A 16048-nucleotide genomic window follows, 5' to 3' on the forward strand; every position below is an offset into this window, starting at 1 on the left:
AACTGGAAAGTACTTCAAATAAATGTTACATGGCAGGTGATCAAACTGTAAAGACCACATGAAATTGTTTTACAAAGGGATTTATGTGCTTTTGTGGTGTTTTAAATCTTATTTCCAAAGAGAAAGCCCTTTTGGTGAAATAGTTGCAATACTATTTGAGGTTATTAATTCTGTCTGAACAAGTATCTCAATATTTATTTTCCCCCCAAAGAATATATAACAACACTAATCCAAATGGTAGTTTCTTGGAGAGTTGCTCAGTGTAAATTGTAAAGCTTTTCTGTTCTACTAGTCTCTTTTTTCAGTTTGTTTTTGTGTATTGCAACCTCTGTGTAATATAAACATGGAATTCAGCTAGAAGTAGAATAAATACCTCTGTTGAAGCAAATTATGTGTTGGTATAGTGAGATTTCTGTTAATTCTCACTCCTAGAATTGTTAATTGAGTTTAGAATAAAAATAGATGGGAAAAAAAAAGCTCTTGCTAATTAGGCATGGATACTGCTCTGAAGTTGCTGTGGAGAAGGTAAATAGGAATTTTAAAATGTGTCTATGATGAGCCCTGCAGAAGTAGAAATTTTATGTGGATCTGATTCATTTTTTAAAGTTGTCAAGGTAAGTTTAAATGCTTATGCCACATATAAATTACAAATAAAATGATGAATAATGCACATTGCATGATTATATTCCTAGGAAAATTTGAAGATATCTTCTTATTTAGAAGATATTTTCTACATTTTTTGCCAAGGCAGGGAAGGAAAAATTCCTCCATTACAGGCTACAGAAACTAAGTCCTAAAATAGATATTTAGATTGTGGATTATTAATCAAGCAGTATTATAATATCAAGCTTAAATAGCATTAGTTTAGAACTCATTCCCATTATATCTTTTCTGTATGGCCTGAAGAATATTAACTTATTCAATTTATGCTGCCTTCCTAATATATAAAATAAAAATACTATTCAATATATGACACTGATGGGAGATTCATATATAATATAATGCAGAATTTGTGTTTATCACTTGTCGACGTGTGTGGAAAGAGCCCGTACAACATATTTTCAAGTGATAAAAAATAAATTAATATATGATACTTTTGTCCAATTTTAGAAGTTGATGAGGAGAATTCAGTGTTGACATACCTGCTCTTGGAATTCTGTTCCTCTATTTTATGTAAATTCATGCTGCACCTAAAGCACATAAGCAAAATATGCTTCCATGCATGTGAGTCATAGTACCCAAGCTGCAGTATGCTTGCAATTATTTTTAGTAATACTCTGAGACACAGTGAAATTGCTTATTAATTTATATTTGCATAATACCTTGATGATGCTCACTAAAGTGCCCTGCCTTCTGTTCAAATTGCCTCCTCAGACTATCGCCATGAATATCTTAAAATGCTATATCAGTAATTGTTTGTTTGTGGGTTTTTGTTTTTCCCCCCCATGAACACGTATATGGTTCTTTTAACTTTAAAACATACAATATGGGGGCTGGGGATATAGCCTAGTGGCAAGAGTGCCTGCCTCGGTATACCCGAGGCCCTAGGTTCGATTCCCCAGCACCACATATACAGAAAACGGCCAGAAGCGGCAAAAAAACAAAAAAACAAAAAAAAAAAACCATACAATATGAGCACATGGAGAGCTTGCAAGTTCATATAATTTTCTCCCTGGATAACTCATTGTCTTTTCTTACACTGATCCTACATACTTTTTCACATTTTTCAACTTCTCATTGATCTCTTATACTTTGTCTGCTGTCATTTGATATTCCATAAATATTTCTGGAGGAGCTCTTGTTTTCCAGCTACTGCCTTAAGAATAGGGGTTGAATAATAATAATAAAACTTCAATGCCAAGACAGTGTCAAAAATGGATTGCCAAAACTTATTATCTATTTGCAATTAAGTAATAATATGATAGGAATTAGTCAAAATAAACGCTACAGAATTACAGAACTAAACTCTCTGGAAGGTTATAGGGCTATAGTTTATTCTCAAGATCTAAGATAAGTGGAAGGAAAAATAATCCAGATGAGTAAACAAATGCATTTCCAAGTCGGCAAAGTGGCAAAGTGTGACTTCAAGCCCTTCTGAGGGCTACAGAAGCAAATACAAGTAGGACAATATAAATAAGGATCAGTTCACTTTGTTCATAGTCCTCATATAGTGAGTGTTTAAGGGACTTCATATTTGACTTAGTATTGCAGAAAAAAGATAGTTATTGATATTCCCCTACACGATATAAGAAGAAGACTGCTAACTTATGCAAGGACATATAAGTAGCAACAATTAAAAGGGCCAGGATTCGTCCTGGGACTTTCAAGCATATTTAAGTCATGTTAGAATTCTTTACATCACATTTTGAGTGCTTTATTTATAATTCTCTACAAGATTTTACTTCTAAAAAGTTTCTAAAGCTTAGAAAGGATAATATAGGTAAAAAGTTGATATAAATTAGCAAGTTCATATTGTGTGCTTAGAACACACAGTGTGAGGCACATACATGATTGTCAATTTGTTATCTCTATCATGGTTCTTTTATTTGAGGGAAGGGACATTTTTACTAGGATGGAATCTAGAAGAAACTTTTCTTCATTTTTCCCAATGATCTGTTTCCTAAAAGAATGCTAAGTGAATATTCACTGAATAAATAAATTCATAGATTCTAAATCTCCAATAAATGATTAAAAATAGGCAATATAAAGATGTTAAATAGTTTCTGTTACTTGGCATTTCTCTGAAGAGTCATGTTTCTTTGTTTCCAAATCATCGACTTCCACTGATGCTAGAGTTCTCTTTTAGGAAAGAAATTTCTCATCATTTGACAAAGTCATAAAAACATTTCCATGAATTTGATTTATGTTTTCTGTACCCTCTTCATAGGACATCTTTTTATTTTTACTTCCCTCCTGTATTCATGTTTATATTCACAAATCATATAATATTTAAATAATTTACATCTCATATTGCCTTTCCCTTGCTTCTTCTTTTGCAGCTATCAGTCCCAACAGCAGACCAAGTCAGCTCTCCATTGGAGCTGAATTGGTTTGTTAGTACTTAGAAATCTTCCAGAAGTAGGTCTCTGTGCCACTGTCCTGTTTTGTGTTATATGTTTTTCTGAAACCTGGGACTGGTCCATCTAGAATGTCTCCAATAAATGCATCTTTTTATTTGAGACTGTCTCTGAGTGGTGGACTCTTGTAGGGATGGGGAATCCCCTCCCTCGAACCCCATTACATTCATGATATCATTCATAATCTCTCCCCTAAAATGAGAATGAAACTTCCATTAGGTCAAAGTTTTCTCTCCTTTACCCTTATTGCCTTTGTCTAAATGACAAAGGTGAATTCCTAAGAGAGAATGCTTTACTTTGCCCAGTGTGAATGGAAGAATCAGTCTGTTAAAACCTAACAATTAAGTCAAGTGTTAAAGTTCATTTTAAAAATCATCTGGGACATTTTATTATTGACAAGAAAAAGAACAGGATGAAATCATATAATAGAAATTGAGAATGTGGTGTATTTTACATCATTCTTCTGTATCAAAAAAATACTTTTTGAGTTGGTTTATTTAGAAAGAACAAAGGAGAGAGAGGTGGGGAGGGAGGGAAAGTGGAAGGAAGGAAAGAAGGAGAGAAGAAAGAAAGGAAGAAAGAAAGAAAGAAAGAAAGAAAGAAAGAAAGAAAGAAAGAAAGAAAGAAAGAAAGAAAAAGAAAGGAAGGAAGGAAGGAAGGCAGGCAGGCAAAAAGAAAGGAAGGAAGAAAAGAAAATAAAGAAAGAAAGAAACAGACAAAGTATAAGAGTATAAGAGTATAAAGTATAAGAGATCAATGGGATGTTGGAAAATGTGAAAAAGTATGTAGGATCAGTGTAGGAAAAGGCAATGAGTTATCTGGGGAGAAAACTATATGAACTTGCTGAGAACAATGTCTTCCTTGGAACTAATTGTCATGTGTAAAACAATGTGAAATTTGAGGTTTACAGCATTTTTTTAAACATAGAGTAGCAATCACATTGTAAATATTTTCTAAATGAATGTGATACTATAATAGAGGATGCTCCTTAGAAAATTATTTTCCCTTAACATGGTATGAAGACTTCTGCTAGCTAAGTAAACAAATGGATAAAACATTAGGTTTTAGTGAATTCTCTACATACACAAAAATAAACAAGGATATAAATTAAAAACATTTACATTCTTCAGAGTTTTATTATTGCTGTTGGTTTTGTTTTTTGTGGTACTGTTTTGTGGTATTGAACTCCTGGCCTTACACTTGCAGGTGCTTCGCTACTAAAACCATGCCTCTGGCAACTCAGCTGCATGCTGAAAGCTATGATATTACCAACTGTGGCGATGGGGGAAACATTGTGGGGAAAGGAACAATAAAATTCCTCTATTCTGGTCATAAGAGATCCAGCTGCATTTGAGGAAGGGGATTGAGGCCAGTGGGAGCTAGGCATGAGCCAATGCAGTCATTATGGACCTTGTAAGAATATGCTAACTACTTTGGAGATGTTTTAAATACAAAGAGTGATAAGCTAGAACACATTTAGAAGGTGAATCTGAGTGCTTTATGAATATTAGGCTGTCTATGGGAAATAAAGGAGAGTAGAGGAAATAAGCACATATAATTGTGGTGACGTCCTAGATAAAACCCAATAAATGAAAGTACTGAAGTATTGACAGGCAGCACAACACTCAACCACTTCAAAGTGATCATACGTCTATGTCACACATTTGCCTTATGATTTCAAATAACATATAGTTGTATGATTCAATGTTTTCTGTATATCACATACTACAGAAATACTTTCATTAAGATCTACTTAGTCTGAATTCGTAATACAATAAAACTTTCCACAAAGTAAGATAGAACACCGATGTTATATAAAATATTTAAAAACTCATGAATACAAATAGTAAATAAATTTTAAAAGGCCATTTTGAAAAGATAAGTGTTTGCTCTGTATGTTTTTTTAAGACCACATATACTACAACAACCTAGGAGCATTTTTCTTAGATAAAAAAATCATACCTATAATTTTTAAGATATAATTCCAATGTCATGTCTAGATATAAGTCAAAATATAATTGCTTTCTGAATTTTTGTAAATTAAGTAAATTGCATACAAATACGAAACTAATATCCATTAAAATAATAATGAGGGCTGGGAATATGGCCTAGTGGCAAGAGTGCTTGCCTCCTATAGATGAAGCCCTAGGTTTGATTCCTCAGCACCACGTATATAGAAAAGTCCAGAAGTGGCTCTGTGGCTCAAGTTGGCAGCCAGGGACAGTGCTCAAGCCCTGAGTTCAGCCCCAGGACTGAACAAAAAAAATTATTAATAATAATGAGAACAATTTAAGAATACAGTTTTAGTTATTTAAGTCTAGCATTTGTATACACATCCTTTGAAATAGTAACTTGTTATCACTGTATATAAATAATTATGATCAGAATCAATAATTTTTAACTTTCAATATTTTCATTTAGGTTTCATGTATACTTTAAAAATACAAATGATATGATTTTGTGGTGGTGTTGTTTCAGAGGATTGAACTCAGGGCCAGGAGTTTGCTAAGGGAGCACTCTACCATTTGAATCATGCCTCTGGCCTGAAGAGTACTTGAGGCAATTTACCAAATTACTCTAAGGAGTATTTTCTAAATTAACAACACATGGAGTAGATCATTTCTTAGGTGGATTCCCAAACAGATAACATCTTCCATCTACAAAATACTTTCTTAGGTAATTTTCACAATGCACTAACCTTTTCATTAGGATAGGTGTTACATACTTTTATAAACATTATTATTTAAAATACTAGCATTCACTTTGAAAGTATTTTTGATGTAGCAACAGGACTGAAATTTAACTACTAACTGCAGTCAAGCAAATTACAGCTTTACACTACTTAAGTTTTAAAAGAATAATGCTTTTATTTTGCAGATTGTTGCCTTGCGTGAACAAAATGTTCACATACAAAGAAAAATGGCATCAAGTGAGGGATCTACAGAGTCAGAACACCTTGAAGGGATGGAGCCTGGCCAGAAAATCCATGAAAAGGTATGGCATATCGAGCATGTTCTCCCATGGAGATATCCAGTGCTCTGGAGCACTGAATAGTACTATGAAATACAGAACCCAGCCAATGAACATTCTTTGTTTGTTTGGGCAAAGACCTATAAGGATTTCTCTTCTTATTTACCATCCCAAATTTGGTTTTCAGAAGAAGCAAAACAAATGTTTATATATGTGCTTATGAATATAGATTTTAAAATTTGTCATTGATTATATATGTGTTTATATATATATATATATATATATCTTTAATTCGTTGCACAAAGTAGTTACTATTTTATTTGTTCTTTGATTTTTTTTTTTTTTTTTTTGCCAGTCCTAGGGCTTGGGACACAGGGCCTGAGCACTGTCCCTGGCTTCTCTTTGCTCAAGGCTAGCACTCTACCACTTGAACCACAGTGCCACTTCTGGTCATTTTCTATATATGTGGTGCTGGGGAATCGAACCCTGGGCTTCATGTATACGAGACAAGCACTCTTGCCACTAGGCCATATTCTCAGCCCCTGTTCTTTGATTTTTAGCAGAGCTATTTTTGTGTGTGAAGTACTGGGCACTGAGGCCAAGTCCTCTCCCATTGTGGGCCAGTACTCTACCACTCATGCCTGCCTTTTGTTTTTATTTGTTTTTTATGATAGTATCTTGATAATTTGGCTGGGTCAGACCTCCAACTTGTGATCTTCCTATTATTTCTCACTTGAAATCTATAGGTAATACAGTTCTTCACCACCATGTCCAACAAATGCAATTTTATATAATTGAATTCATACATTAGATAAGTAGGTATAGATATATACATATATAGATGATACATTAGATATAGTTACATAGGCAGAATATATGTGTATATATGCATATAGTTAAAATGTCTTTAAAGTGAGATGTGTATCTATTCAGGGCTATTTTAGGTGCAATAATAAAACTTTTTAATTGTGAAATGTATTAAGTAACAGACAACTGATGATTAAATGAGTTGTTATTCATTAGTGCAAAATATTTTTGGTAGTCTTTCAGTGGATCAAGAATTTGATATATTTTGTGCAAAGAGGCTCCATTACTACTCTTGGTAATGGGAGACTGTGATGTCATGTGTGAAACTGTGGGACATTCCCCACCTTTTCAGAAGGAAATAGGTTGCTTTGTTGTGAGGCTGAGATAGCCATGGGAAATCAGTAGTAGTTGGCTAATAGCAAAAGATTTTTCTATGCTAAATCATTTGTTCCTAACACAAAAGAAAAATTGCTATTAGGTACAGAACTCAAGGAAAATTATTTAGATGTGTACATATCTAGGCTTGAATTTAGAATCTTCTGAATGTTTGCTTCTAAAAAGTTGTATTTGGGGTATATTTAAGCACCTTAATCATTAAGGTCACATAAATCAGCTAGCTAGATTGGTGTAATTGTAAATGCCAAGAGGTTCTAAAACCTAGAGATTAGAAGCAAGTGGCTGGATGATGAAGTAAATATTACTAGAATTCTTTCTTCAGGAAAAGAAATTAATCACTTTCTAACTGAAGCTGTTGAAATAAATGGGGGGATTGCTTGTGCTTCCTCCTTTTCTCCACGAGTGAGATTGGAGGGAACTGAGTAAGCCAGACTAATTCAGATAGACTTCCATTCCAATGACTAATAAAGGAAAAGCTTTCGTCATTAAAGTGCCACTAGGTTTTATCCAGGCATTTCATAGAAATCCTAAGCTAAGTGTTAAAAACAAACTAGCTTTACAAACAGGTTACATATGCAAGATCAAAAATTATCATACAAATATTATTATATCATTCTGCTAAATAAATAGATATTGATTTGGTCAATCTGTCAACCAGCTCTTAAGGACAAGATATTTGTAGCCAGCACACAATTTGGAAATCAATATGAAATTATTGCTATTTCATTTAAATTGTATCACCAAGATAAAACTGTTGTACTACTCAGAGAAATAGAAACACTCTGGTTTGTGGATGAGATGGATTTATGGTCTTGTCTTTTTTTGTAGATGTCTATGAAATATTGTTTTCCTAATAACACAAATATATATATAGCAGCAATATTTATGCCACTGAATTCCAGAATTGAGGAAATATGGCTATATCAGGTATAAGTAATTTGAAATCTTGCCTATCCCTTAACAAATTATTTGATATCTAAAACATTTTACTATGTCTTGTGAGTAGAATAGAAGAAACTACTCATCCATAATACCATCATACATCACTAAGTCATATGGCATGTAAGATCTTCTATTTCATTCATAGGTATATTGTAAAACACATAGTCTAGTCCTTTTAAAGTACAGCATATGACATTATTGCTCAAGGATGCACTGCCCAGGACATTTTTGTCATAACCAACACAAAGCTACATTTTACTTTGCAATGTATCATTGAAGTGTTAGAACATTATCAAGTATATGGAAGTTTCTACCAGATTCATTTTAGATTCTGTTTACAGAATTTGGATATTTTCCTGTAATTATAGTTCAAAGATACTGATGTCCCATGAAATATACCATGTTATTAGTAACCTAGTATTTCATTTTATCTTTTTGTAGTCATACTCTTTCTTCTTCTCCTTCTTCCTTTCTTCCCTGCTTGATTGCTTGCTTTACTTCTTCCTTCCTTCCTTCCTTCCTTCCTTCCTTTTTTCCTCTCTTGATCTCTTTCCTTCCTTCTTTCTTTTCCTCTCTCCCTCTCTCCCTCTCTCCCTCTCTCCTTCTCTCCTTCTCTCCTTCTCTCCTTCCTTCCTTCCTTCCTTCCTTCCTTCCTTCCTTCCTTCCTTCCTTCCTTCCTTCCTTCCTTCCCTCCTTCCTTCCTTCCTTTATTTCTTTCATACTAGGCTTTGAACTCAGAGCCTGTGCTTTCTGGGCAAGTGTCCTATGACTTCCGGTATGCCTCCAACCTGCATTCCAATTCATGACCAAGTCACATCTGTGCAGAAGAGAAATTCTGCACCATAGCTAACTCACTCATTAAAGATTTTGGAATACTGTGATAGTTGACTTTTATGTTTTTCAATTCCCCAAAATTGCAGAGTGATTTCTCCAAGTATTTTGGAATAATGGCATACTATTATTATTTAAACTATCAAGCCAAGTATTTATCCTTCAAACTTAACCTAAAGTATATGTATAATACACTGTGTATACACTTATGTAACATTTACATATACATAAACTATATTTCAATTCATATTAACCTTAGGTTGATTCCTCAGGATAAAAAAGTTTAACCAAATGCTGCATATTATTTCATATTTCTGTACTTATGGATTTTAATAAAATATAAAATAGCCTCTGAATTATTGATATTGTGATTTTATGTAAATACTTCTACCATATACACATGTAGCACTATAAAACATTTTTTCTTAAATTATACTAAGTGAAGTGAGCCAGACCCAAAGAAACATGGACTCTATGGTCTCCCTTATTGGGAATAATTAACACAGGTTTAGGCAAGTCGCAACAGAGGATCACAAGAGCCCAATAGCTATACCCTTATGATCACATAAGATGATGCTAAGTGAAATGAACTCCATTTTATGAAAATGATTGTTATATCACAGTTGTAACTACTTTCAACATCCCATGTGTATCTGTAGTTTCTACTATTGATGATGTTCCTGTATCACCTTCTTGTGATTGTATCTACACTATCTCTGTAATCTTATCTGAGTGTATGGGAAACAGTGTGTACTGGTATTAGAATTAGGAAATTCAAAGGGAATACCAAAATTGAGAGACAAAGGGTAAAATAAGAGAAACAACAACTAAAGCAATACTTGCAAAACTGTTTGGTGTAAGTGAAATGAACACCTCAGGGGGGGACGGGGGAGGGGGAGGGGCTATGAGGGACAAGGTAACAAACAGTACAAGAAATGTATCCAATGCCTAACGTATGAAACTGTAACCTCTCTGTACATCAGTTTTATAATAAAAATTTAAAAAAAATTTTTTCTTGAAATTATTCCCACAACATGATCATGTGAAATAAGCACCAATAAATATTAAACTGTTACAGAATTGTAATTTAAAATCTAATCTTCTTTTATTGAGAAGACTAGCCAGCATATTTAAATAGAGAAACAGATTAGTGTTATTGGGAGTGCCTATGTAGTAAAATCTATCACTATCGGAGAACATAGTACTACTAAGTATATTCCAAAAATGTCCTTTCAAAGGAAAGAACACAAGACTATTATTAGATACCAATGGATCTGTCAAAAAGTGACTTTTAATCCTCGTCACGAGTATTACTCCTTGTTTAGGGCAGTAAAATTGCTTAAATTAAATAGTCCAGAGTAGGTTATTATCAAACAGGAGATACTGTTGTGTGTGTGTGGCTTGTGAACTCTTTCCACAAAATAGTTCACAAAAATAGTCTAATAAAAACACACTTAGAAATAAGTCTTATTACTCATGAAATAGTCCTACAATTATCAACACTTTTGAAACAGAAAAGAAAAACTAAGCTTAATTGAAACAAACATAAAAGTGTCTGCATGATATTAAATCTAATCAATTATTTTAGGAACCTAATATGAATTCACATGATTATGAAAATTTTCAGGACACTAAATTTTATCATGCACAGAAACAGGTTATCAATAGCATTTTCCATGCCCCCTTTAAAGAGAGCTAATTCACAAATTGCTCAAAATAAATATGTTGCTCTCAGAATGTTCAAAACCCATGTATTTTGGGCTTTCAATTTTATTTTGTTGCTACAAATATTTACTGAGGCATATAGATGTAGGATATTTAACAGTTGTAGAAATTCAGAAGATATAGCCCCTCTGATTAATTTACCAAGTCAGCAAGCCTGACATCATGTGATAGCATAATCACTAGCACGGAGTCACCAAGATACTAGAGCAAAGGAAGGGACTTGTGAATTCAATATCTGGGAAAGGGAAGGCATAAACACATCAGACTTGTTCTAGAGGGTTATCATAACATCATCATTAATATAATGTCACAAAGGTGTTAGAGATTAATGGGAATATTAGATGGTATTAGAGTTCAAAGGAAAAAGGATAAAGAACCATATGACTCCTTGAAATGTTTGATGACTTGTAATCACTTGGTGCAAGCATTCTATGGGTGGGAAAGCACTTCTCTCTCCTGTTCTAGGGAAGGAAGCTGCCTTGTGGCCAAAAGGATGGAATTCCAAGAGACAAGACCAAACAGCCAGCAAGTGACATGCTTGTAGATTCTGATAAGGGAGTCCACGTGTATTTCAATTGTGCAAGTGAACACCATAATAGTTTCAACCTGTGCCAAGGAGCCCTAGTGTTTCTCCTATTCCTTCCTGTGATGTTTTCAGAGTTCCTGCTTTTACCTTGAGGTCTTTGGTCCATTTGGAATTGATTCTGGAGCAGGGTGATATATAAGGATCTAGCTTTAGATTTTTTTTTTTACAGGTGTTTTACCAATTTTGCCAGCACCATCTCTTGAAAAGTCTGTTTTTCTCCCATCCTATTTTTTGCTCCCTTATTAAAGATTAGGTGGCCCTAGGTCTATGTGTTCATTATGCTTCTGTCAGAAAGAATGGCATTTCCCCATTCGTAAGGAAGTGAAAAGACTTGGAAAAAAAATCATACTAAGTGAACTGTGGCAGGCCCAAAGAAACATATAATTTATGTTTTCCCTCATTGGTAATAATTAGTGAATGTTTAAGATTGTCCTAGCAAAGGATCATCATAGCTCAGTGACTGTGTACATATTATCATATAAGATGATGCTAAGTGAAATGAACTCCAAGATATGGAAACCAGTTGTTTTTCATTGCTGTTGTTATTTTTAATGTACTATGTGAAATTATTTCTTTTGTTCTTGCATTTTTGTTCCCTATGGTTTAAACCCTGTTGTCACTGTATTTGATTTTGGTACCCTGGGTATCATAGAGCAGGTAGTTGGGTGATCATTCTTCATGTATTTTTTTTTAAATCAGTATGTAAAGCTTCAACTGCAGAGCACCATTTGGAGATGTTTCTGAGATGCTGTTCATCTGCAAAACTAATTTATTCTGAAATGTATAATCTACAGGACAGTCTTTAAATCGGTATTTATCTTTCTGGGATGTTTTTACGGGATATTTCAGTTTAAATTAGAGCTAATGAATTAGATTTGGTAAACTGTCAGGTTACAAAAGCAGTAAAAGTAGGAAAATGCAAAAGTTATTTTATTGTTTTACTTTGTATTAGTGTGTATAGTTGTACAAGTTGTAAAGTTGTCATATAACATGTTTTGATCATATTTACCCTTATTATTATAGTGCTTTCTTAAATCATCCTTCTAACCTGTTTGGAAACCTTATTAACAAAGGGAATAAAAAGAAATCAGAATAAAATAACCACTTTAAAGATTATTACAGTTTTCTTAAAGTTTATAAAGTACTTCTTCCACCTTTGTGATATTTTTGGAGCAAAGAATATTGGATCAAAGTGAACAGGAGACGTTGGACTAAATAGCTAATAGGTGTACAAAGATTAGAAATGAATTATGATTGAAAATGACAGCATGAAAATTACCTAACTTCATGTAATAAAAAATAAAGGGAACGCACACTAAGCAAATCTTAAACACATACATCTATTTAATAGCACAAAAGAGATTATTGGACCTAATAAGAGAATTTTTAATATAATTAGTAAATCCAAAATGATGCAAGCTTTGTTCTGTTTGAATGTCCCCAGCAATCATTGGAAAAAATATTTCTCCAGTAATTATAGTGCTCTTTCTCCTTTCACATCATTTTAATGTGTCTACTCGTTTCTCACATCATAAATGTCGCTTTACTTTAAAAAAAAAAATCTCTTGGCCTCATATCCACCATCAGCTTTTGTTGAATTGTTTTTGCTTCTTTTTGCAGCAAAGCGCATTTAAGTGATACTGTTCAACTGTACTAAATTAGTTACTTTCCATTCTCATGGGAACTTATTGCCCTGAACAACTGGTCAACCTGTTACCATCTTTGTGATTAGTCCCTGTTCTCATTACTGTGACTAAACACCTAACCCAAACCACCATTGTGAGGAAGGAAGCATATATTTGGCTCATGGTTTCAGAGGGTTCCGATCATGACAGTGGTAAGGATATTTTGGGACTGGAATTAGAGTTCTTTCCTGGAAGGAAATCGGGATAGAAACTCTTTCCTCTAGCTAGTCTTCAAGTCTAGAAACTTCAAATCTTGAAATTTCTACAACCTTTGAAATAGTGCCACATAGGGGCAAAGTGAATATCAATGAAACTGTCAGGGACATTTCACATTTAGTTTGTAATACCATCTCTCCCTAAAATCTTTGCCTGTTATAAAACTACTTCTAGTGATGTTCAGTTTCTAGAGTAGTTCTTGAAACCTCATCAGAACTTACTATTACATATTCAATGAGTAGATTAATATCACATTTCCCTTAATATAATATATTTGTAGGTCATAATAATTATTACAGATTATTTATTATATCACATTTCAAACTGCCTTTTTAAGGCCAATGGAAATTTCAATTAGATTTTATTTTCAGTTAGTGAATTAATTTGAGAATAGTTACCTTTGTAATATACTCTCTTACCATCTTTATAAATGGCCTATGTCTTCATTTTTTGTATTTTTAAATAATATTCATTAATTTTTTCACAAACATCTTCCTGCTTAATAGATTCACTTAATGATGCTTATAGTGACAAGTGATAGAATCTCATTTTCATTTTTTTGTACAATAAACTAATACTGTTACATAAAAATACTACTGATTTTTTATTGATTTGACATCCAGAAATCTTCCTAATCACTTATAAGAGTTGGTTTTGCTCTTGAACTCTTTATGTAATTAAGCAGATAAGGAAGGTTTTATGTTCTCTTCTCTTTCTGCTGAGTTTCCATTTCATTCTTTATTATTGGCTAAGACTTTAATACAATGTTGAATAATATGAGTCTTTTAGTCAACTTTGCATTGTTCTGACAGAACACCCAAGATAAACAGCTTTAAGGAGGAAAAGTTTATTTTTACTCAGTTTTACAGGTTTTAGTCTGATTGTTTTTTCTTGTTGCCTTGAGCCTTTGGCTGGAGAGGAGAGAAGATGGGAGGAGAAAGGGGAGACCAGAGTCCCACTATCATCCTCAGGATCCACATTCATTTGTCTAACTTCCTTCCTCTAGGCTCCCATCTCAAATAGTTCCAGAGGCTGTAATCCAAAATTTCAACATATGCACTTTTACTAGTCATTAAAAATCCAAACTATGCAATGGCTCAGATATCATACTAACTATACGTGTGTGTTTGTAATCCATATATAATTCATATGCATTAAATGTTATATATAATATACAAATGTGCACATTCATGTATATATAACATTAGACAAAGTCTATAGCACCTCACAAATCTATATTTTAGTTGTAATTCAAGCTTTACCATCAATTGTGATTCGTATGACTGTAGCTGGTAGACACAGTCTATCAGATTTAGAATTTTCTTCTGCACACTTACTGGGAAACCTAGTAAAGGAAGAGACACTGTTAATCTCTCTATATGGGCTAATCTTACTGGAGGGTATAGCCAGTGGCATAGAGCATGCCTGAGGCCATGAATGTGATCTGAACCCTGACAAGGGGGACCATGTCACTTATTTCATTGACAGATTCTTTGATTATTTAGCTAAAATACAAGTGATCCCAAACGATACATAAAAGGGGTAAATTTGACTGTACTTTCTTGGGGCTGTTGTTGCGTAACTTACCTAGGAACTCCGAAAAGTTAAGCACAAAAGAACAATCCATTATTAAACTAATTTGATTAATGATTTGATTTGATTACCTAACAAGTAAAAATGATTCTTTATTAAACTTCTATCTTTCAAATCCTTAAAGTCCTTTTGAGAAGATATATTCCCACAAACTCAAATATCACCCACATATTGTTGAAGCCCTTCCACTCATCTTCCTAATGGTGCCCTTTTTATACTTGCCAATTAAATTTTGTTTTAGTTCTGGCTCACAACTTATTTTGAAGGCATGTTAACACAGTAACGAACAAAATGAGATACTAATTGTTGCAAAACATAATCACTTATTAGCCATTCTACTTTCTACTTGGATATCCAAAAACATGTATTAAGCTTTCCCTATGAAGCAATGTAACAGAGATACTCACAAGAAAATATGATGGAAATTAATGGTACAACTCGAGGGTGAGGGGAGGGTTGGGGAAGAGGGAAGGTGGGAGAAAAATGAGTGGGAGAGGTAACAAGTTTTACAAGATATGTACTCACTACCTTACATATGTAACTGTAACCCCTCTATGCATCACCTTGACTATATATATATATACATATATGTGTGTGTAGTATATTATATATATATATATATATATAATTAATTAAAGTGATTTGAATAGGTGAAGGAGTTCAGATTTTATGGCTGTAATTCAGGGTAAAGTGCTTGCTTAGATTGAACTAATCCAGGAATTCATTTCCTATAGAACCAAGAAAACAATTTCATTTTTATTGGAAACTTTTGTTAATACACCTTGTGAGTACATGGGGGTGCATAGTGATAACTCCATAAATACATGCCATGTGTTTTGAACACAAAGCTTCACAAACTCTTCAGGGAAAAAGAACATTAATATCAAAAATATCCCCATGGGTAGTCTCAAATTTCCAAGTAGTAGAAAGACTATGTAGTTCAGTCTGTCACTTAAGAAATTGAAGAGGTTAACTGTATATATTTTAATTTTAGTTGTTTGATGAGTTTATACTTAACTCAACTTCTCCTGAAAAAAAATCTGATCCCATCCAAAGTATACAGTATTAAACAAGATTTCAATGGACGACAGGAGCAAAAAATTGCAATAATTATATACTAAAGAGAAAACTAACGTCATTTACTTGAGGTCAGTTCATTTTTGGCAAATGTATATAGATACAGGACATCAATATATTATGTATATTTATACCTATATAAA

General features: G+C 33.4%; 1 protein-coding gene across 27 annotated transcripts in view; it reads left to right on the forward strand.

Moving 5' to 3' along the window:
- Ppfia2 (PTPRF interacting protein alpha 2) overlaps positions 1 to 16048 on the forward strand; it is a 328094-nt gene that overhangs the window by 219053 nt on the left and 92993 nt on the right. For all 27 annotated transcript variants that reach the window (XM_048358923.1, XM_048358758.1, XM_048358750.1 and 24 more), the window contains one exon: positions 5955 to 6071. In XM_048358923.1, the coding sequence (XP_048214880.1) occupies positions 5955 to 6071 (117 nt within the window). The remainder of the gene's footprint in view (positions 1 to 5954; positions 6072 to 16048) is intronic.

Source organism: Perognathus longimembris, chromosome 1 (genome assembly GCF_023159225.1).
Source record: "Perognathus longimembris pacificus isolate PPM17 chromosome 1, ASM2315922v1, whole genome shotgun sequence".
In the NCBI taxonomy this organism is placed as follows: domain Eukaryota; kingdom Metazoa; phylum Chordata; class Mammalia; order Rodentia; family Heteromyidae; genus Perognathus; species Perognathus longimembris.